General features: G+C 37.9%; 2 protein-coding genes across 3 annotated transcripts; both read left to right on the top strand.

The window, feature by feature from the left end:
• The first annotated feature begins 237 nt into the window (after positions 1-237).
• On the top strand, positions 238-8,247 carry mtch2 (mitochondrial carrier homolog 2). The gene is made up of 13 exons (XM_036584025.1): positions 238-381; positions 1,709-1,793; positions 1,978-2,084; positions 2,391-2,414; positions 3,310-3,366; positions 4,129-4,186; positions 4,297-4,348; positions 4,433-4,492; positions 4,630-4,723; positions 5,563-5,610; positions 5,699-5,766; positions 5,970-6,045; positions 7,243-8,247. Exons 1-13 carry the CDS (start codon positions 295-297, stop codon positions 7,327-7,329), a joined length of 903 nt encoding a protein of 300 aa, XP_036439918.1. The 5' UTR covers positions 238-294; the 3' UTR covers positions 7,330-8,247.
• Positions 8,248-8,778: 531 nt separating this feature from the next.
• On the top strand, positions 8,779-22,025 carry psmc3 (proteasome 26S subunit, ATPase 3). 2 transcript variants are annotated; one of them, XM_036584039.1, is made up of 12 exons: positions 8,779-8,906; positions 11,782-11,862; positions 11,976-12,101; positions 13,318-13,422; positions 13,566-13,628; positions 13,741-13,878; positions 14,230-14,373; positions 19,312-19,557; positions 19,806-19,951; positions 20,062-20,143; positions 21,618-21,757; positions 21,794-22,025. In XM_036584039.1, the coding sequence occupies exons 1-11, from the start codon at positions 8,865-8,867 to the stop codon at positions 21,726-21,728; spliced, it is 1,284 nt and encodes a 427-aa protein (XP_036439932.1). In that variant the 5' UTR covers positions 8,779-8,864; the 3' UTR covers positions 21,729-21,757; positions 21,794-22,025. The 2 variants fall into 2 exon arrangements, with proteins under 2 accessions (XP_036439932.1, XP_036439931.1); XM_036584038.1 differs by having other exon boundaries at positions 21,618-22,025.
• The last annotated feature ends 769 nt before the right edge of the window (positions 22,026-22,794 follow it).

Raw genomic sequence — 22,794 nt, 5'->3', positions numbered from 1 at the left:
CTTTCTCCGTAAACAGACGCCATGTCGAGCGTTACGAGCGTCCCCATTTATATTTTCACCAGTGACCTGTCTCCTTATTTATAACGTCTCTGGCCTTTCAGCGCAGCGTACAGTAGTGAATGGCAATTCTCCTTACTAGAATGTCTTTGCTTTTACGCCACCTGCCGGAGTAAAGGAGAAATAGTGACTTGATCACGTGATCGAGGTTTACCCTCTGCCCTTATCACGTGACGTCCGTATTAGTCTCTTTGCATTACCAAAATTCCTTCCCCGTCAAGGAGGGGACGTTGGACAATGGCGGACACATGTGGCCAAGTACTCCTAGGGTCTGGGCTGACTGTCCTTTCCCACCCTCTTATGTACATCAAGGTTTTAGTACAGGTACGAGCGCTGGTGTCATATTTACAAAAGACATAAACGCTGATTGTCCGCACTGTCTGCTTTAGCCGAGCAGGAGGGGCTGCAGCCGGCCAGACAGCTAACTAACTAACAGTCTACTGGGTAGACGTTAGCTAGGTTAGCTATCTAGTTTATAGAAGGTCCTGAAATAGAGGGAGGCTCCTGTGAAGCAGTGTGGGTCTACTGCAGCACTCTCTTAATGAAGGACCAAAGCCTTTTGTGTAATTTTCTTGACCTGTACAGGGCTGCAACTTATTGCCTGTTGTCTCTTATCTTGAGTGCTAGTGCAAAATCTATTTAGTGCCGGCTAGTCGGGCTGCTGCTAATGCTAACGTACACTTGTTGTCATGAAGAGGTCGCAGTAGTCTTCTCGCTAGGACAGTAAAAAGACATATCCTGTCATTTAATTTAGTCCAGTGTTTATGCTAGATCTGACGTTCATGCGGAATAACAAGCGAAACCAAAAGTCAGCTAGCTAGCTTCTTTTGTTTAGCCACCTAGCTAGCTAAACAGTTTAACAAGGTTATTGTTGTGCTTAGTTGGTGAGTCCGTTTTCATGGAGGCGCGTCCTTTGGCCAGGTCTAAAGGTTACTGAGCTCCTCTTTGCATATAAGAGACCCTATATTGTGACACAAAACTGTACATCTGGGTCAGTGTTACACTGTGTAGTTCTGTGGATGTTTATAAACGGAAAGTGAGTGCTGTAGCTTTTCTCCTACCCACTTGGATTTATATGACTGTATGGTGTTGTCACAGTTTTTAGAAAGGCTTTGAGGCCACGCTTTGTGCATTTTATGATAATAATTGAAAGCACTGCTAGGTGATTGTCACTGTCTAAATATTATATTCTAATAACAGCTTGATTTTTCCTATCACCTTACACAAAAATCTGTAGTAATACTACAGTAAACTTAGGTTTTCTGCTGTATAAAAGTTCTGTAAAAATGTGTCATGATTTCACCTCTTAAATTAATATGTAGTAGTAATCTATAATACTTGTTTAGTAACCTGTAGTATATTACATTTATGACATGAATTTACTGTCATGTAAGATGTTTTTATATCCATGACATCTGCAGAGTGATTGAGGATATTAAAATATTACAGTTTTCAGTGCTCCTGCAGATATCACAAAAATGTATATTCTTCTCTTTAAATTCGGTTACAGAACCTCTTTGATGCCCCATTCATTTACAAGATTTTAACTGGAAACTTTCGTTATTAAGGGTCTCCCCTAAGATGATAAAACTGCAATGGCCACAGGAAAAATTGTATTCCAACGTAAACAGTATAACTTTCTCTGTTTCAGGTGGGACATGAACCTCTTCCACCCACTCTAGGAAGAAATTTGTTTGGCAGACAGGTGTATCAGCTTCCAGGGCTATTCGCATATGGTAAGAATCGCCATCACCTTTTACTTTCATATACTGGAATGTAGTGATCAAATAATGCCTTAATGAACACACTGCTGCAGAGGTATCATTTTGTATGGTGGTATACAAAATTGCGTGTTGTATGAACTTTTAGCTGCCATGCTTAACTTTTCAGAATTAAACTGTATTTTGTGTCTTTTAATAGCTAAACACATAATAAAGATTGATGGAAAATCTGGCCTGTTCAACGGTCTCGCCCCCAGACTTTGTGCAGGGACCATTGGCACCATTGTTCACAGTAGAGTGTTGCAGGTATGATGCAGGTTTGTCTTTAGTATGCTTATTATGTAACCCCTGGCAACTCAGAAGAATGCTGTACATCTGTAACATAACAGTAAGTCATGAGTTTGGCTCCATGTTTATTTGACTGTTGAAGATTATTGGCAACTCTTGTCTCTTTTTGTGCATGCGCTAGTGAGAGTATGAAGTGGTTAGTATTGTTACTGAAGAGCTTTGTATTGACCTTGGCCCTAGTCTGGCACCAGCACTTGACTGACAGCTCAGAAGGCTATTTATACACAGCTTTTATTAACTCTTGACTTTTTTTATTCTCCCCAGAAATCCCAAGAGAGCAAATTTGAGGTAAGGTCACCATACACTGTACTTGTCGTATATACATTGTCATTTAAGCTTAAACAGTAATGTAAACTTAGTCAAATGATTGTCACCTGCAGAATTATCGCAATAAACAATATTATTGGGACCCAAATTCAGTTATTATGTACCATGGGAGCATTACAGAGCCTTACGCTATACCATGTATTTTTCCTGATAGTGATATAATTACCACGTAATTACCAACAGGGCTCGCTTTTAATATTACTTAATTTATAATGATAACAAATGGCTAGTAACACTGTTAACATTCAGTCCACATTTATTTGCTTTGAAGCCAAAATGGTTCAAAATTGGTGTACTGGAACCCTTCTTCTGAATAAGCTTATCCATGTAACTTTCAAACGAAAATAAGTTCTTATTAATTGGTGTTTCTTTGTTCTAATCTTTCAAGGTGACATTCAAAATATGCAGTTAAGTAGTTAGTGTTGTTGTGTTTGTATAATATAATTATGTTAATTGTTTTCTGTGATATACAGTTTTAAACTAACCATAGATTAGAATGATTATACAAAGGAAATGGTTAAAAAAAAAGTAAGGCAAAAAAAATCATGTGTGGCACATGAAATAGAACAAAAGAACCATAATTTGCACAATATTAGCACTTATTCAAATAATTGCAATATTCAAGGATATCAGTTAATAGCCTAAGGCTAATATCATAGCACTGCAGCACTATGAATTAAAAAAATACATGGTATTAAGTGCTGTGGTTTGTGAGCAATGGATGTGTTAAGTGGCAGTTACTGATAATACTGGATATTTAAGAAGGGTTGTGCTGCATAATTTTGAATGGAAGGAGTGTATTGAAATATATATTCGTCAGACCAGTTTTGTCCATATCGTTTTGTTTCTGTCTTAGGTCGTGGGTGGCGGGCGGAAAGCAGAGGAGGGCTCATTGCAGCATGTTGTCAATGAGGTATGTCTCCCATTTAAACCATGATAGAATGCGTATGTGGGTGTACTTAGCTCACACAGTAATTTTTTTTTTTTTACCTCAGTGCATGCTGGGAACGTGTGTGTGTGTGTATGTGTATATATGAGACGCAGAATTCAAGTTGGCAGACAGTGATGCAGTTTTTTTTTTTCCAATTCTTAAAAATCAGCTGTCATTAGTCGGCGATTAATCGTGCTTAAAATAAAGGACACGACCCGTAAAATATCAGTTATAAAACAGTAACTGCTACACTCTAAGCTGTTGTAAAATACCTGTCATTTATGAGACAGAGCTGAATTCTGTATGAATGCAGATATTAAAGTATTCCTTTTATTATGAAAGGTAGCACTGATAGTTGGGGCCAGGCATAAGCAAATATATGAAGTAAATTATTGAAACATTATTAAACATATCCTACTTAAGACCCCTATTTTGTTTAATCTGAGCGGCTGACAACTACAATATAGTCATTGTATGACCAAAAAATAAAAAGTTGATGAAATGACTGGAACACGTAATGATGGGCTACTGTTAGTTTTATATTATAAAGTTATATTTACCACTCATTACTTGTGGTAAAAAAACAAAACAAACACAAATGCCTTGACCAAGACTACCTTTGGCTCAGTGTACCTCAATAGCTCACATCCTTCCTTATAATATTGTGTGATTTGTCACACTGCTGTGCTTCACAGTTTCTCTTAAATAGCTTCACTTATGCTTTGATCTTTCTTGTTATGACAGACAACCAGGGAGATGATAGCACGCTCCTGTGCCACAATAGTCACACACCCATTCCATGGTATTGCTCTTTGAATTTTTTTTTTTTTTCCTTCCTCAATTTTGATTACATTTGTCAAGTTCCAGACAGTATGATCTGGTACTGAGGTCACTCTGTTTGTCTGGTTTCAGTAATCACCCTTAGATGCATGGTCCAGTTTATTGGAAGAGAAGCGAAGTACAGGTCAGCCTTGGTCTTATCTCTTTCTCTCTTTCTTCTCTGTGGTTTTCATTTTGCAAAATTGACATGACCTGTCACTCTTTTCAGTGGTGTCTTTGACTCCATCATCACAGTCTACAGAGAAGAGGGAATCCTTGGATTTTTTGCGTATGTACTGAAATTGGCCTTGAATATAATAATTTGGGCGTTTGGGCTTTTATGTCAAGGGTTTCTTGTTCTTTCACCTCATATCAATAACAGTGTGTGTATGTGTGTGTGTGTTTCCTTGTTTCTGTGTTCTTTAGTGGTCTCATTCCTCGTCTTCTTGGGGATGTTCTCTCTCTGTGGATCTGCAACATGCTCGCTCATCTCATCAACACATACGCAATAGATGACTCAGTAAGTCTATGTGCTACAGCTGTGCATACATCAGAATCACACAAACAATTCAGCTGCAGCAGGCAAACACAATAACGCTAATAAAATGGATAGGTCCTGTTCTATAGTCTGATTGAGTGAGCTACATTCAGTTGTGAAACACTTAATTTTAACACACATGACTGCACACATTAGTTAAATTGTGTATTATTGCAGGAAGTTATTTAAAACAACCATGCTGTTAATGTCATAGTCTTTAAGCATTATGTTGCTTGGCAGACATAGCCTATTGTTAGCAAACTACACTGCTTGGTAGGCTTGGTGGTTTGTAGCACTTAAAAAAATAAATTATACTCTTAAAAAATATTGAGCAGTACCAGAAGAACTACTTTTGATTCTTTAAAAAAATGTTTCAAAATGGTTTTGTGAGTTTGAGGAATGTTCATATAATGTAAATGTTATATAATAATTTAAGGTTTCTTTCAAGAACATTCACATTATGTTGAGGTTGTTTGAACTAACTAACTAACAACGTTCTTCGCAGTCATGCTCTCAATTTAAAAAATGGTTCTCAAAAGAACCATCCATTAAAATTTTTGGGGGGGGGATTTAAATTGGCTCCTCTATGGCAGTTTGCAAAGAATCCTTTTTGACACCTTTATCTGTGTACAAAAAATAAGCATTGGAGAAATCAGTGATACTGCGGTATGGTCCTTCACATAGTGGATAACAACATCACTTAGCTATGGTAAAGTCACTGTGATCCACAGCCTCCACTGGCATATTGCTTTATTTAAGTCTAACATTGTCAAAGCTTTTTGAGAAATCACAACAGTTTCTGGTTTTGTTGTCTCTAATAGATGAGTCACACAAGCGAGATTAAGAACTGCTCTCAGGCTGTGACTGGGGTGAGTAACAGGACCAGGATCATTTGGACAAACCACTTGCAGTGTTTGGTGATTGCCATCTAATAACATACCTTTCTCTCACATTCAGTTTTTGGCCAGTATGCTGACTTATCCATTTGTGTTGGTGTCTAACCTGATGGCAGTCAATAACTGTGGGTGAGTGGGGCACTTTACTTTGGTTTGAGCCTTTTTTGGTTTTACATGTTGTGAGTAGACAAAAAATCTCTCAGGAAGTCTTTGTTTTGATACCTTTTTTGGTCCATTTTAACATGTTTAATTGTTGTCATTGTGTGTGCCCACTTGTTATATAGTAAGACAGATATTAAAGCCCAGTGATGCTTTCTCTGCACCTGTTCTAGGTTGGCTGGGGGTCTACCTCCCTATGCTCCCATCTACCCTACTTGGCTTGACTGCTGGAGTCACCTGAGCCGAGAGGTCAGTAAACATGCATGCACTCTCTGATTCCAATTTGCACATTGTACTGAGGATGCCCTTATATGTGCCCTGCTTAAAGCTCTTATCAGAAACTGCAAACTACATCGGCTGTAACAGAGCTAGTTCTGTGAACGTGGGAAACATGCATAATGTATGGCTTGTGTAATCTTGATGCATTTGTTACTGGAGTATTTGATAGTAGCTGTGAGGTCAGACACATCAATGAAACAAACCTGGATAATAAACTTAGAGACTGTAACGACCATATGCTGAATTTTAGTTTGTGTTTCTAGTTGTTGAAAACATAAAACTTTAAATGTAAAGGGTTGTTAAATATGAATGAACCCGTTAAATCAGGGTTGTCCAGTCTTATCTACAAAGGGCCAGTGTGGCTGCAGGCTTTCACTCCAAACAAGCTGAAGCACACCATATTCTACTTGTTTAATCAGTTGGTCTTAGTTTTCAAACATCAGGTGACCTCCTGCTTTGTTAGATTAAAAACCTGCAGCCACACTGGCCCCCTGCAGATAAGATTGACACCCCTTCCTTAAATGTTCAGGAGCTGCTGGGTCCAGGCTTCAATTCCACTCTTATAACTTAAGAATAACTCAGTTAGCATTGTTTCCCATGTAGTTAGTCAGTAATAAAATGTGCGCAAACTTGTTGTTCAGGAAATCTTGGACTAAATTTTCTTTTTATTAAAGTGGGAAACTCTTGCAAACTTCTAGAATGAGACCTCTCAATTTAATATTTATGTAGAACATGGTAGACTTATGTAGTTAAAAAAATATCTTGTTTATTGGGCTTTAAATATAGAAATTGAATGCTCTAAATAAGCTACACCTTGCACCTAACAAAGAACAGAGTGTGGCAGCTGTAAGAAGAATGAGGAGTTCCATAGTTTAATTGAACAGCTTTCATCAAGACAAACCTATATATGTTTATGGACAGTGAAAATTTGGTTTGCCTGATTGATCAGTTCTACACACCTGTCAGTTGTATTTTGCATAAAGCTCAGCTTTTTCTCCACACTGTCAGCCAAGTTTCTGCATTTTTCACTATTCCCAGTTGTAAACGAATGGGAGTGAAGGTTTAATGAAGTAAGCCTTAAACTGGGTTAAACTGTTAATTGCATTCTTCTACATCCCCAGCTCCTCAGTCGTTGCTTAATTTCTTATTTCTCTTTCTCTCTCACAGGGCAATATGAGCAGAGGCAACAGTTTATTCTTCAGGAAGTTACCAGTGGGGAAGACATACGCCATTGACCAGAAGCGCTTTTTCTGAATAGGATGCTAACAGTATAGTCTTTAATTGTGATAATATAAATGAGATGGCCCGATGGCCTGGGTCGGGGAACTCCTAATTCTTTGTATGCACTTGTTTACGATAACAGACTTTTTTTTTCCTTTTGGAAAATCAGTCTTTGTCAGCTTCCAAAATAATTGTTCATTTTTTTCCCATTATTTTCACTGCAGGTTGCTTTCATTTGGAAACATAAAGAGCTTTATTTTAATATGTAGAGATTTGTATACATACCCAGACAAAATAGACCTCAATGTTAGTGTTTTAAAATCAAGTGGGCTGTAGACAGGAAACTATGAATGTGCTGGCCTCCTCCATGTACCTCCCTCTGAAAAATAAGAATAAAGTAATAGATTTAATAAAAATGTAAAAAGAAGGGTTAAACTCTGCCACCTGATTTCTGACATTATAGCAATTTATCATTCCTATTATCCCCATTGCTTCATGTTTCTGATTGGAAGGTGCTTATCAATTAAGATGTTTTTGTCTCCTAGCCGTCATCCATGTTGACTGACTGACTAAATGATGGATTAAATAGAGAAGTTCCTCCTGTGCTGGCACTGTGCATGTAGCTGTTGAAATGAGTTTTGTTAAACGGCAGCCCAGCTGTCTGCCTGCGTGTGCCCACATGTGTTTGTGCACGTGTGTGTCTGTGTCCTCACGCAGCCCGAGGCGCTGAGACTCACCTGGCTCACCTGAGTGTGGGTCAAGGTTTAGGCCATGGAGAACGCACCCACAAACTGCTGAGCCAGGTAGGAGTCCCTCCAGTCCGATGGCATGAGTGAGACGGCGTGAAACATCTCCCCCGCTCTCCTCGGCTCCTTACCTGTTAAGACGCATTCGGGCCGTATATTTGTATTAACGTTCTGATTGATCCAAATAAATTTAAATATGCCTTTTCTTGGCCTGTTTGTGTGTTCTTTCTCTCACACCATCACTTGCATGGGATTGTGTATCTAGTAAAGTGGTCAGTTAGTGTGCAGTGTTTAAAAAGGACAGTGCTGCTCTATTTAATAAACTGGTGTCACTGCTGTGTTGAGTGGTCCAGGTGTAAGGTAATAAGTGGAGGCCCTCTCTATTGATGGATGAAGTAGAGGCAATGGCTGATAAATTGTGCACTAACAGATAAACTACAGAAAGTGCAGTATACTTGTACCTGTATAAGTGTATCTATATGGTAGGTGTACTCATGGTCAAAAACATTTTCAAGAGGGATGGCTGTTTCCAACAGATTGATGGGTGAATCTCAGATATGGATGAATAAGATGATGGGATATTAATCCCAATAACATGGACAGGGTGGTAATTTAAAAATGTTTTAAAAATGATCATTCCTCATCAAACCACTCTAGATGTTTACATCTTAATGATTTAATTACGTAGAATTTTCCGGAGACGGTGAAATTTCCCTCAACATTGACACTCCGACCCGAGCCAGGTGGCGGCAGCAGATCTCCACAGCAGTTAAAACCTCCGAAAATTAGACAACAAAGAAGAAAGAAGCGAAGTGTTGCAAGATGGCGTCTCTGAATGACAGATCCGTTTGGGATGAGGTGGAGGTTAGTTTTTATTTTTTTCGTTATAATAGTACTTTTAACATGTGTAGAAGTTTTAAAATGTTACATCAGCAGCACAGGCAGAAACGTCTGAAAATCTGACGGTTCTAGTTCATAGCAAATCGAGTTCGTCATGAAGCCAACTCGCCGTTGCCGGGTTGCTAACAGTCCGCAGCATGACACAGTGAAATTACAGCTCTCACTCCAGCACACTGGAGGAGTCTAATGAGTTTATAAAAGCAGAAACTGGTTTGTGGAGAAACCTGTCAGATACTTAACGCGAAATAATAAAGTACAGACGTTCGCATAACAGAGTACTTTATGATGGCTTCTTAGAATAATAGTGGCGAAGTAGTTAGCTAAGTTAGCGATGTTTAGCTGCACAGGCTGCTAACCGGCTCAGAGCGTTATCACAAGAGAACGTACAGTGAAAACGAATGGACGCGTCAGTACGTTGCTACACCTTTTAAAACCTCAAGAACACAGATTTGTTGTTTTGTACATTAAGAGCTGTTTGTTAGCCCACTTTATCTGCCTGCCAGGTCCCGTAAGCTTTATAATATTTTTAGTGTAGCAAGTACTCGTTTAAAAAACAAAACTAGGTACTAAGGTAACTGTTAAGCTGTGCTTGTGAATTCTGTAATGGCAGTACTATAAAGTAGGGGTGGGCAATGTGGCAGAAATTTGATATCACGATATTTGAACACATTTTCTGGATGCAAGATGTGTCCCACGATATTTACCTTTTTGATAAGTTGAAACAGACAGAAAAAGAACCAGTAATATTGCGTTTAAAAATACTATAAAACCCATCAATACAGTGATTTGTATTCAGTGTTTCTTATATTGCAACAGGCCAAATTATGCTCTCTTTGTAATGAAACATGCAGTTGGTCACTGTTCTGTAAGTACTGAAGATATCCACGATATGCTCTGAAAAGCATTGTAATGCAATTGATCACATAATGATACAATATTGCCATATTGCCAACCCTTTATTATAACGGTTATAGGTATTGTACCTGCTATCAAGCTATTTCCCACAGTGTTCAGTTGAAAAAAGGATTTAGCCCCCATGAAATTAAAAATGAGTATGTATTGGTTTTACTAGTAATTTGCCAAATATCTGACTTTAAGGGGAGTTGCACTTGTTATTTATTTTAATTTTTTTTTACAAATTCTGTATAATTTGATCATTAAGATGCAAACAAAGTCACCCAAAGTCTATTGAAATGAGATTACGTTAATATGAGTGCACATTAGAGAAACTTGATAGAAGAAAGGACTTGCTATGTCTACAATGCATAGATAGCCATTTTATTTGCTTTCCAAAACAACCAGTGAACCTACATGTCGTTACATGTAATGTTGATAGTGGTAAAATGGTGGTAAATCTAAAGAAATACGTTTTGTTTGGGGACTATTTTGCCTTACAGTACCTCTCTGCCAAGAATGTTTTATTTTTTTTTTTTAAATACTTTGAGGCCTTTTTTCACAAAACTATTGCAACACAACGTCTCAGAAATCAGGCAGCTTATTCATAACCATTACATGTAAATTCTTTCTGCGAGGTAGCTTTTAGAGGCATTAAACTGAGCAGTTCTGACTTGGTAAGATTTTTTACAACAGTTAGTTCTGGCCACACAAGCTGATTGGTTGAGAAGCGTTCCATCTGTGCTGTTATTTTGCCATAACAGCATGTTTTTTTTTCACAAACACTGTATCACTCCACTGAGAGGCTGTTGCCAAGCAATTGAACGTTTGAACGTTTGACCGTTTTTACTTCTTACTTTGCACACAAACAGAAAATTGATACTTTTAAGATTACATTTGACCTACAGCTGATTTGGTCAGACATGGTGGAACTACTGAAATGGGTTAAAGATTTTAGAATATTAAAGCACATTTAGATAAAATGTTTCGCGGTTTCTTGATGCATTTTCTACTTTGTATTTTTCTTTATTTTATGAGAGTGTAAAATTTTTCGGCAGTAAAAAAGTGGATTTTAGCAGCAAAGTAAAAGGCACTAAAGCTGGTTTTATTTGACACAACCAAAGTAAGACAGGAATTAGTGCAGCGAAAGTAGAAGTCATACAATGAACCAAGAAGTAAGGTAATTGCCTTGAGCAAGAATAGAAATAGAATAGAAGAAAACAAGTGGACAAGGAAAAAACAAGCTTATTGTGTTGGTCTGTGTAAGAAGCTGGAGAATGAACTGCCTGCTGTGCAGCGGGTGAGCGGAGCTCGTTACTCTGATGTAGCAACAAGCTGTTTGTTAAGGAGCTATAATTTGGTGGAAGGAATTGTTAACATTAAAACATGTTAAATGCCACATTCACGTCCCAATTTTTTTATTTCTTACTTTATTTTTTTAACTGTTGTATAAAAGCAATAGAACACTCAAGCTCATGTGTTATCGCGAATAACATCACAGCTGTGATGTTATTTTGCGATAACACACTCCCTCTTGTGTTTTATTCCTTAAATGTTGTTTAGTGAATACGTTTGTTTATAGAAGTCTTACCACTTTGCTAAAATGGCTAATGTCCTTTTAGCTATACTAAAGAGAGAGAGCTGCATGGGTTCCTTGTACTGGAGGACCGAGAAGAATGCATTAGATTTAAGCAGTTTATCTACCTAAATGTTGTTAGTGATGGCTATTTTCATAATGCACAAATTGTGTGGTAATGAGAGTAATAAATAGATCATGTGTATCACTGACTGAACAAAACTCGCAAAACTTTTTCGCTGCTGAGTGCCGTGTTTCTACAAACTTGATGCAGTCTTACTATTTTAGTACATCAAAGCGCAAGAATGCTGATGGAAACCTAAATTTATGGCTAAACAGATTTGCTTGCTACCTCTTGCGGTTTTGCAGGATGGGATCGGCGAGGAAGTCCTCAAGATGTCTACTGAGGAAATTGTTCAGCGGACACGGCTACTGGACAGTGAAATAAAAGTAGGTGATCTGAATGCTTATCACAAAAATGGGTGATGATTCTCATTCCACAGGTTAAACGAGTTAATGACTTGCTTGTTTAATCTCTGTGCTCCTTGTGTTGTTGGTTATAGATCATGAAAAGCGAGGTGCTGCGAGTCACTCACGAGTTGCAGGCTATGAAGGACAAGATCAAAGAAAACACAGAGAAGATTAAAGTGAATAAGACTCTGCCCTACCTCGTCTCCAATGTCATAGAGGTAAGCAAAGCTATTCTGAATTCAAATGAGGCCTTTGTTTTCTATGTGGAGTCTTTTTGGAGTCCTCACTGTAGAAGTCTGGTTTTCTGAACATGTTTTCTGAAGTTAATGCTATTTCTAAACAGAAGAGCTGTATTGATGAAATACTCCTTGTGAAAGTGTCGAAAGTCTAGACTTGCTAGCCATTGCTCAAAAAAAAAAAATCTAATTTGTACAACTTTCCCCTTAGATCAAAATTGAGTTGATCAGCCAAGACATGTTTGATATCTGAAGAAAATAATGGAAACGTATGATCTCCATCTGGCATAATGAAAACTGTCTGTCAGTAAACATTTGCCTCAACGTGTCAAGTTGTTAAGTAATCATAAATAGAATGTTAGTTGGTTTCTGACTCTGTTTCTTTAAAGATTAGTTTTGATTGTGTAATAATAGTATGCCATACAGTGTTGGAATCCACATTTATTTCACTTTAATTATACATGGGTTGGGTAAGGTGTATGCTGGTGTAAAGCACATTGCTGGTTGTTAAGGTATAGTCTAGAGAAATACAGAAATGAAAATTCTGGACCGATGCCGATGATATAATGTAGAAACTGGAACTAGGCCCACCTAGATTAGCATGACAGAGCAATATAACTGATTTGCAAAGAGTTACATATGCAGTAAAAGTAAAATGCTGACATTTTAGGGCAGTAGCCCAGCGCCTAAACATTCAGCTTTTCTGGAGTACGATAAATCCATTGTCAAATATTGGTTTTGAACATCGGTCATATCTAAACATCTGTCTAATGCCAATAATCTCTTTCTAAACAAATATCTGCCAACACCTATGTGGTTTTGATATCATTGTGCATCTTTGATATCAGTATAAGCTTTCATTACTTATTAGTGAAATGAGCCTTGTAGCGTCTTTTCTTTCTTTACTAAAGAAGCAAACTGCAACATGAAATACATCTTCCCTGACAAAATATGTGGTTTGAATGTAATTTGTTGAACTATAATTCATATCCTTTAATCTAAAAAAAACTGAAACAAGTGTTGACTTATGTGTATGTGTATATGGCCAGTAAATGCAAGTCATGCTGCAAAGTACATTATTTTAAAAAGAATGCATTTCTTTGTGTTGTACACTAGAGGTAGTTGTCTTGTGCCTCTGGGAGTGCATTGTTTCTGAGAGATGGATGGCGACTGAATGTTGTCTGTGTGTGGTTTGCAGCTGCTGGATGTGGACCCAAATGACCAGGAAGAGGATGGTGCCAATATAGATCTGGACTCGCAGAGAAAGGGCAAGTGTGCGGTCATCAAAACATCCACAAGACAGGTGGGTTCAGCACACAATTACTGACATTACCAACTCAATCACAAATATGAACATGAAGGCCATTTTCTTAGTTTATTAGGCCCAATCTTTTTTGTACGTTACTGTCTCACTGACTGAATTCTTTTATTGTGTAATGCGTGTAGACTTATTTCCTGCCTGTAATCGGCTTGGTTGATGCTGAGAAACTGAAACCTGGGGATCTTGTGGTGAGTGAACATTTCCAGTAGCTATTTAAGCAGGGATATTGTATAAAGACTGTTGGAGTTTTTATGTTCCCCTGAGTTTTGTAACCCAGCTTGTCTTTGTGTGTGAATGCAGGGCGTTAATAAGGACTCCTACTTGATTCTGGAGACTCTGCCCACTGAGTATGACTCCCGAGTGAAAGCCATGGAGGTGGATGAGAGGCCTACTGAGCAGTATAGTGATATTGGTGGTCTGGACAAGCAGATCCAAGAGGTGCAAACTGTCAGAGCTAATATGTAATAGTAATAAGGTCTACTAGTTGTATTTATATATAGTTGTATGCAAAAAATTGAACACCCCTAGTCGGATTACATGTTTTGTTGATTGTCTAAGTGAAAATAAGTTGACGCAGCCTCTACAAGGAACACACTTGGATATAACATTTTTCTCATATTACTGTAGCTCCTTTGTCAGACCCAATATTGCTTTATGAAATTGAAAATGACTGACAATGAATCCAGTACTATAATACAGTACATATAAATCCTTAGGATGCTTAAAATAACTAACAGTAGAATGTATAAAATATAGAAATTACTCTTGTTTGTGTGTTTGTTTGTTTAGTTGGTGGAAGCGATTGTCCTACCTATGAACCATAAAGAGAAATTTGAGAATTTGGGCATCCAGCCCCCCAAAGGTGTTCTGATGTATGGACCACCAGGTACTGGAAAAACCCTGCTGGCCAGAGCTTGTGCTGCACAGACCAAGGTACATATATGTTTTTTGTTTTTTTTTTTTGTTTGTTTGTTTTTTTTTTTACATTTTACAATTTACATTTACTGAAATTCAGTTCTTTTTGTTTTGAAGTGGCTTGATTACAGACCCATCCACATGTATCTGGATATTTCTGTAAAATACATTATTTAGCTCCTCTATAAAACAGGAAAGCAGTAATTTATCATACATTTTGATTTCAAAAGTCCTGAAAAGAACATAGGAAATGAGAGGTTGTGACACCATGTTGCAAACGCAATAACACAGTAGCTAAGAAAATTAGTGTTTTCCAAAGGTGCTGTTTTTATTATTTTTTCTTTTACATTATTTTTTATTTGTGGGTCTATGCAGATACAGGATTACAGACACTTATGTGTTCCACATTTTACATCATAACCAGAACTAAAACAATACTGGAGGGGACTTACATAAATATATATTCTCATAGTGATGAGTAGGTCAGGAAATACTTGTACCTTGTACATAATTTGACTATTAATTAGGAAGAAAACAGATATATATATATATATATATATATATATATATATATATATATATATATATATATATATATATATATATATATATATACAAAATACATACAGGGTCATATCACTGTACATACGGATATTGGGAAAGTAATTATTTAAGCTAAACAGTAACCTCTACATAGAAGAAGAGGGGGAGGGATGCTAATTACTTGGGAGACTTCAGCTTCTCAAAATATGCATTCATGTGATCCCACGTTCTATGGAATTTTATAGAATCCTTTCTAGATGAAAACTTAATCTTTTCTAATTTAAGGAAAAGCATAAGATCGCAGAGCCACTGTGAGGTCTTTGGTGGATATGGAGATTTCCAATTAATCAATATCCTCCTTCTTGCCAGAAGGGATGCAAAGGCCAAGGCCTCCTTAATCCTATTTGGAATTTTTGAATCTGTGTTAATCAACCCAAATAAACATAACTCAAAACTTGGCACAATCTCTAAATTAAATACTTCTAAAACAGGACAAGTCCAAAACGTATGCGTTAGGTCAGCTTTATCTAAATGACAACGATCACATAGCTCATCTATCCCATGTTGAATTTTTGCCAGTTTCACTTTGCAGTAATGAACCCTGTGAAGGACCTTGAACTGAATAAGGTTAATCCGCACACATGACGAAGATCTGTTAATTATGTTCATAGCTGATTTTCATGTTTCTTCAGGTATAGTCAGACCCAACTCTTCGTTCCAAGCTGTATGAATTTTCTCTAAACGAGTATTATGTGGTGGAGCAATTTTATTATAAATTCTTGAAATTAAACCTTTATTTATCATGGGTAATTCCAGAATATCCTCTAGGAGAATTTTTGGTGGCAGGGAAGGAAAATAAGAGCACTGATTACGCATAAAATTCCGAATTTGAAGGTATCTGTAAAATGAAGAAGGTGATAATTGAAACTTGACTGAAAGATCAGAAAAAGAAGCAAAGACTCCATCAATGTGCAGATCTGCAAATCCACTGATGCCCTTTTTATGCCAATCATTAAAGACCCGATCTATGGTAGCAGGAATAAACAAATGATTTTTACAAATAGGACCAAGATTAGAAAATTCAGTGAGGCCAAAATGCCGCCGAAATTGGGACCATATCTTCAAAGTCGATCTAACAACAGGGCAAGTTGCACAGGTCCTCCCCGCACAAATGACAGTATAATACTATCCACCATGCGGAAAAAGGCCTTATTCAGGAATACTGGAAGACACTGAAATAAAAACATAAATCTGGGTAGCACCGACATTTTAATGCAATTTATTCTACCTGCCAATGATGGATGTAAGGTTTCCCACTTCTGAAGATCTTGTTTCAAGTTATCCAACAACAGTAGAAAGTTCTTCGAATAAAGTTCTTTAAATGATCGGGTAATATTCACACCTAGGTATTTAAACCCTGTTACTGATATTGAAAAAGGTAATACAGTGCTGGGATGAAGGATATCTTTGTTACTTATGGGGAAGCGTACACAAAATTTATTTTATAGTCTGAGAAACTACCAAACTGTTTCAACATCTGTATAATTTGTTGTACAGAAGATGCCGGATCAGATATAAATAAAAGCAGGTCGTCTGCATACAAAGCTACTCTATGTTCTGTTCTCCTTCTCCAAATACCCTGAAGGTTAGTAGTTGTTTTAAGCCAGATCGATAAGGCCTCAATTGCTAACGAAAATAAACTTGGACTGAGTGGGCACCCTTGTCTTGTTGCTCTAAAAAGGGGAAAATAATCTGAATTTATCCCATTAGTAACTACAGAGACTTTAGGAGATGTGTATAACAAACGAATCCAAGATGTAAATGTAGGGCCCAAACCAAACCTTTTTAGTACTGCAAACATATATTCCCATTCCACTGTATCGAACACTTTTTCTGCGTCAAGCGATATAACCTCTGGCGACTCTGACGGAGAAGGCGAATATATGATGCTAAGGAGCCTACGAATATTCGAAAAAATTTTTGAGAATTACCTTTTGTAACCTAGTTGCAAGTAACTTCGCAAGAATCTTCAAATCTACATTCAATAAAGAAATGGGTCTGTAAGAACTACGCTCATTTGGATCCTTTCCAGGCTTCAAAAGGAGTGTTATAGTGGCTTCTGTCAAAGTTTGCGGTAGGCAACCTGATTCCAGGGTGTGGTTATACAACTGCAAAAGAAGAGGTGCTAACTGATTGGAGAATGTTTTGAAAAACTCTATGGGATAACCATCCGGACCTGGGGCCTTACTACTTTGCATTTTAGAAATACATACATACATACATACATACATCATCTAAACCACTTATCCTTCTGGGTCGCGGTGGGGTGCTGGAGCCTATCCCAGCTGTCATTGGGCGGAAGGCAGGATACACCCTGGACAGGTCGCCAGTCCATCGCAGGCCCTCCGATTTTAGAAATTGAATCTAGTATTTCCTCAATTTGTATTGGTTCATCTAACTGTGTTTGAAGTGCAAAATCGAGTTTAGGAACATCTAAACCTTCCAAGAATTTAGTCATTTCTGAATAATCATTTGAAGATTCTGAGGAATAAAGTTCCTTATAATATTCTTTGAAGGTACTATTTATTTGTATAGGATCATTTGTGAGGTTCCCATTTGTAGTGCGAATCTGTGGTATAAGCTGAGCAGCTACTCTAGTTTTGAGTTGTCGCGCTAAAAGTCAACTTGCTTTCTCTCCATTTTCATATATATATATCCACGCAATTTAAGCAGGGCCTGTTCTGCTACATCAGTAGACAGCAGATTATACTGTGATTGAAGTTTTATCTTTTCTTTGTATAAATGTGGGGAAGGACATGTTGAATATTGCTGATCTACCCTTGATAAATCATTAATTAACTCTTGTTGTAATAATTTCTCCTCTAATCACTACTTTCAAAGTCTCCCATAAAACTGAAGGAGAGATTGATTCAGTTTTATTTTTCAGGATAAAATTACCTATAGCAGTTGACACTGATGAGCAGAAGTTTTGGTCTGATAGTAACATAGTATTCAGTCTCCATGGAGGTTGTGTCTTATAATGTGAGGGGAACATTAAATCTAAGGAAACAGGAGCGTGATCGGATTCTACTATGGCTTGATATTCTATGCTTTTAATAAAGGAAATAAGAGTTTTGTCAACAAAAAAGTAATCTATTCTGGAGTCAGAATGGTGGACATGTGAAAAAAAAGAAAAAGCCCTTTTATCTGGATAAAAGAAACGCCAAGGGTCAATGCAGCCAATTTGAGACAAAAACGATGAGAAAGTGTGTGCAAATTTTGAGATGTTAAATGTTTTAGAATTAGAACAGTCCAGCACAGGGTCCATCACGCAATTTAGGTCTCCTCCAAAAATTAATCTGTGGGTATTTATTTCAGGTATTGAAGAAATTATTTTATGTGCAAAGTTAACATCGTCCCAGTTAGGAGCGTAAATGTTTACAAGGAGTACTGGAGTATGGAAAAGCAAACCAGCCACTATAATAAATCTCCCCTGAGGATCAGAGACAGTGTTTTGGACAGAAAAAAGTACCTTTTTGTGAAAAGAATAGCGGTACCTCGGTTTCTTGCATTGAAATTGGAATGAAAAATTTGGCCAATCCATGGTTTTTTAAGTCTAATATGATCGATATTACGTAAATGCATTTCTTGCAAAAAAATAACTTCTGCCCTCAATGCTTTAAGGTGGGAAAATATCCTGGCTCTTTTAACAGGTCCATTTAAGCCCTTTACATTCCAGCTAACAAAGCGAATAGCACCCCCTTCTGACTTTGTCTCAGTATTTACTCTATTAGCCATATGTACTTAATAAAATATAAACAAAAATGATTCATCGACCCTAAGAAGATATAAGACTGCAAAGAAGAGTTAAAAGGTGCTGTTTTTAATGACGAAAGGCTCGATTTCATGTGGATGGAAGGCCAAAATGCAGAGGAGAAAAAGGTGTTTTCAGAAACATTTGTATGTGTTTGAAAGGGGCCTACAGCATAACCTTTTAGTTGATTGCATCACTGGAAGAAGCAACAATTTCCAACATTTTACCTGCCTGCTTCACAACTGTGGAGCAAATGTTAAAAAAAAGAAAGATTTTGCTGCTCCATGAGAAATAGTACCCAGTACCAGGTACCATGTTTACCTAATGGAAAACCAAAAAGGGTGACTTGAGTCGGGTCAAGCCAGTAGTCAGTTATCTTGCTAAACTGAGAAGTCCTGCTTTGTGAAATACCCCACTGGATATATTCCAAAACAATGTTTTGTGCATGTTAATGCATCTGCGCTCAACGTGTTCACAATGAGTGCTCTGATGCTTACGTGCATTGACATGACTTAATTTTGGACAAAAGGCTGACTAGTCTTCACTGTCTCATTGTGATAACCCCCTACCCAACCTTTTGGTATTGCCCTCTCTCTCAGGCTACATTCCTGAAGTTAGCTGGTCCGCAGCTGGTGCAGATGTTTATAGGAGATGGAGCCAAGCTAGTGCGTGATGCCTTCGCTCTGGCTAAAGAGAAAGCCCCTTCAATCATCTTCATTGACGAGTTGGATGCTATCGGTACCAAGCGCTTTGACAGTGAAAAGGCTGGAGACAGAGAGGTGCAGAGGACCATGCTGGAGCTGCTCAACCAGCTAGATGGCTTTCAGCCTAACATGCAAGTCAAGGTACATACTTTGTTAAAAGTAATACACACCTGTTTTAATAGTAGCTTGATTCATTTGAACATTCATGCTGAATGTAAATTGTAGTGTTATACGCATTTGTTCTATGTGCGGTCTGTACTGTTCCTTTTCTTAAATTCCCTGTTACTGCAGCCTCACTGGGTGTTTGTAGCCTGATAAAATGCAAATCAATTAACTTCCATTTAAAACGCACAGTTCCATAACCGTAACTTTTGACTGTGTGTTTTCAGGTGATTGCTGCCACTAACCGAGTGGACATTCTGGACCCTGCACTCCTGCGTTCTGGACGGCTGGACCGCAAGATTGAGTTCCCCATGCCCAACGAGGAGGCCCGTGCTCGGATCATGCAGATCCACTCGCGCAAGATGAATGTTAGGTACACAACGATTGTCTGAGTCATTTAACCATGTGAAAGGATTTCAGTATATGCATTTTTTTTTTAGAACCGCCCCTCTATTTATTTTGTCTTTCTCTCCCTCTCTTTAGCCTTGATGTGAACTATGAGGAGCTGGCACGCTGCACTGATGACTTTAATGGTGCTCAGTGTAAAGCTGTGTGTGTGGAGGCAGTGAGTATTGTTTTAATTTGTTCTGCAGTTTAGCTTATAGCACAGATTGTCAATTGCGTAAGAGAAACGGGGAGATTTCAGTGGGGTCTGATGTACATAAGACCATAATTCTGGCAAAGACTGGCATCTCAGGCAATGGTGTAATTGAGAATGTTCAGTGGTGAACTGTGACTTTTACCACTAATCCTTCAGTTTGAGCTATAAATGTCAAAAAAGAGGGAAAAAAACATCTCTGATAATGCTAATTTCTGTTCATTTCCCATTTATTTATGTATGTGTGTGTGTATGTATGTATGTATGTATGTATGTATGTATTTGGTGCCTATTTTTAACTACTGGTTGATACCCATTGGTTAAAATTTGATTGGACAATTTGCAGTTTGTCAGTTTCAGGTTTTTCCAACCAAATCTGAGCAATGAAAAAATAGTAGTACTACAAAACTTGCAGAGTTTTAATACAGCAAGCATGTTTATTCCACTAAATTGAAAATGAACTGAAAACTAAAGAGTTTTTCATACTCAGAAGTCATTAGGCATTCTCTGAAGACCAAGGAGGCCCTGAGGACCAAGGCTACATTCACATTACAAGCCTCATTGCTCAAATCCGATTTTTTGCTCAAATCCGATCTGTCTGACAGGATGGTTTACGCTCGTTTAGGTAGCTAATTCAAATCTGTCAATAATGTGAATGAAACAGTGTCCTGAAATGACCCGCATGTGTGTCACGTTCATCATCAGTAAACAAACGAACGAGCAGAACGAGGCTTCACTGCGAAGATAATTAACTCTGAACAGCTCTCAGCTTTTCATTATTAGAGCAAGATAAAGGCGAAAAGGTGATTCTTTTCGACCGTCTACAGGCTTTAACCTCTGTTCGCCGCTGCTGCCATGTTAACGCTGAATGATGGTGCATGCACAGTGGAAAAAAAAGCACATGAATTCCGATCTGAGCGTTCACATTAAGGTCGCATGGCCACAAATCAGATACGTATCCGATGGATACATATCTAGGACCACATATGAAAGTGGCTCAGGTCGGATTTGAAAAGATCAGATTTGCGTGTCCAGTCAGCTCTGAAAACATCAGATCTAAGTTGCATTAGGGCAAAAAATCTGATTTGTGCCACTTCTGCCTGGTAATGTGAACATAGCCCAAAAGACCCCTGAGCTTTTTAAAATGTAGTCTTGCCTTTGTAGGTGAAATATTGTGTGTCCAAAGTGAAGGCAATGCTATTAGATTTCATTTACATATCCTTCAGTTACATTTTAATCAAAAGGGATAAAACTGTTTGGCATAATCCTGCTTGATGTACGGTGTGTGGTGGCCTGTAGCGAAGCAACTACCTTTTGTAGTTGTTTGTACAATAGCAGTGGAATGTAGTCTTTCTATTAATGGATAATCCCAATCAGTCTCAACTGAATCACTGCAAAAAAATTCTCATTCTTAAGACTTGTTCTTCTGTCTGTATTCCAGGGTATGATTGCTTTGCGTCGTGGGGCCACTGAGCTGAACCATGAAGACTACATGGAGGGTATTCTGGAGGTGCAGGCCAAGAAAAAAGCCAACCTGCAATACTATGCTTAAGCCTGACAACTGACTGTCTGTGTGTGTGGGTGTGTGTGTGGGTGTGTGTGTGGGTGTGTGTGTGGGTGTGTGTGTGGGTGTGTGTTTGAAATAGATTGGGTATAGGTGTAAGTGTGAGAGGCGGTCAAGTGTCAGGATAAAGCATGGATTCAGCTGTGTGAATGATCAAAATGGAAACACGTCAGTTTAGCTCATCTTGGACTTGACTGGCTCAGTAACGACCTGTATGGAGTATTTTTCAGTCTACTGCTTGTCAAAATCCATAAAAAAAATAAACTCTTGTTTTTTTTTTCACTACGAAGCTTGATGTGTTTTTGTGTTTTTGTTTGTTGGGGACCTCTGGCAAGACTGGACAAATCCCAGGATTTGGAGAAACGGAAACCCTTTTTTTTTGCATGCACTTATACACATTTTACAAATTTAATCAGCCTAGCTACTTAATATTTTACAGCATTAAAATGTTTATCATACAGGTTTGCACATTTCTTTCTAGCTTACACTGTAGTTGTACTTTGCACATTCTTGTGAATCATGAAGCTTCTTTGTAAAGTTTACGTGCCCCTGTCCTGCAGTTTAGTCTGTTGTGGGACTCCATTTCACCCCTTCATGGGAAAAACTGTAATGTGATTATTCCAAATTTGCAGTTCCCACACTGTGTGGGTATAGACTTCCTGTGAACGGACATTGAATGCCAGCAGATACACAAACACAAACTACAGTAAACTTTTTGAAGACTTGTATTATGTCATCATTTGAGATGCTCAAATAATATATGTTCAGATTACATACAGTGCTGTTCAAAAGTTCAGTCAATGTTTCAATAATACAAAACCCATTTGTTTGCAGATAAATGTATAAAAATGATTCTAATATGCTAGTCCACAGGTTTCATATAATTAGGACCCCAGGAAGCTGTAAATAAAATAGAAAAAAAAATGTTAGATGTGTGCAGATTGATAAAAAGAAGTGTAGAACTGTAGCAGACTCCTAAATGGCTGAGAAAGCTGTAATGACATTGAGAAGTAAGTTGTAATAAAATTCATTACAATTTAAAAGTGGACATTAA

Source organism: Colossoma macropomum, unplaced genomic scaffold (genome assembly GCF_904425465.1).
Source record: "Colossoma macropomum unplaced genomic scaffold, Colossoma_macropomum, whole genome shotgun sequence".
Lineage (NCBI taxonomy): Eukaryota > Metazoa > Chordata > Actinopteri > Characiformes > Serrasalmidae > Colossoma > Colossoma macropomum.
The sequence above is the reverse complement of the archived record's forward strand: the minus strand, read 5'-3'. Positions and strand labels throughout refer to the sequence as shown.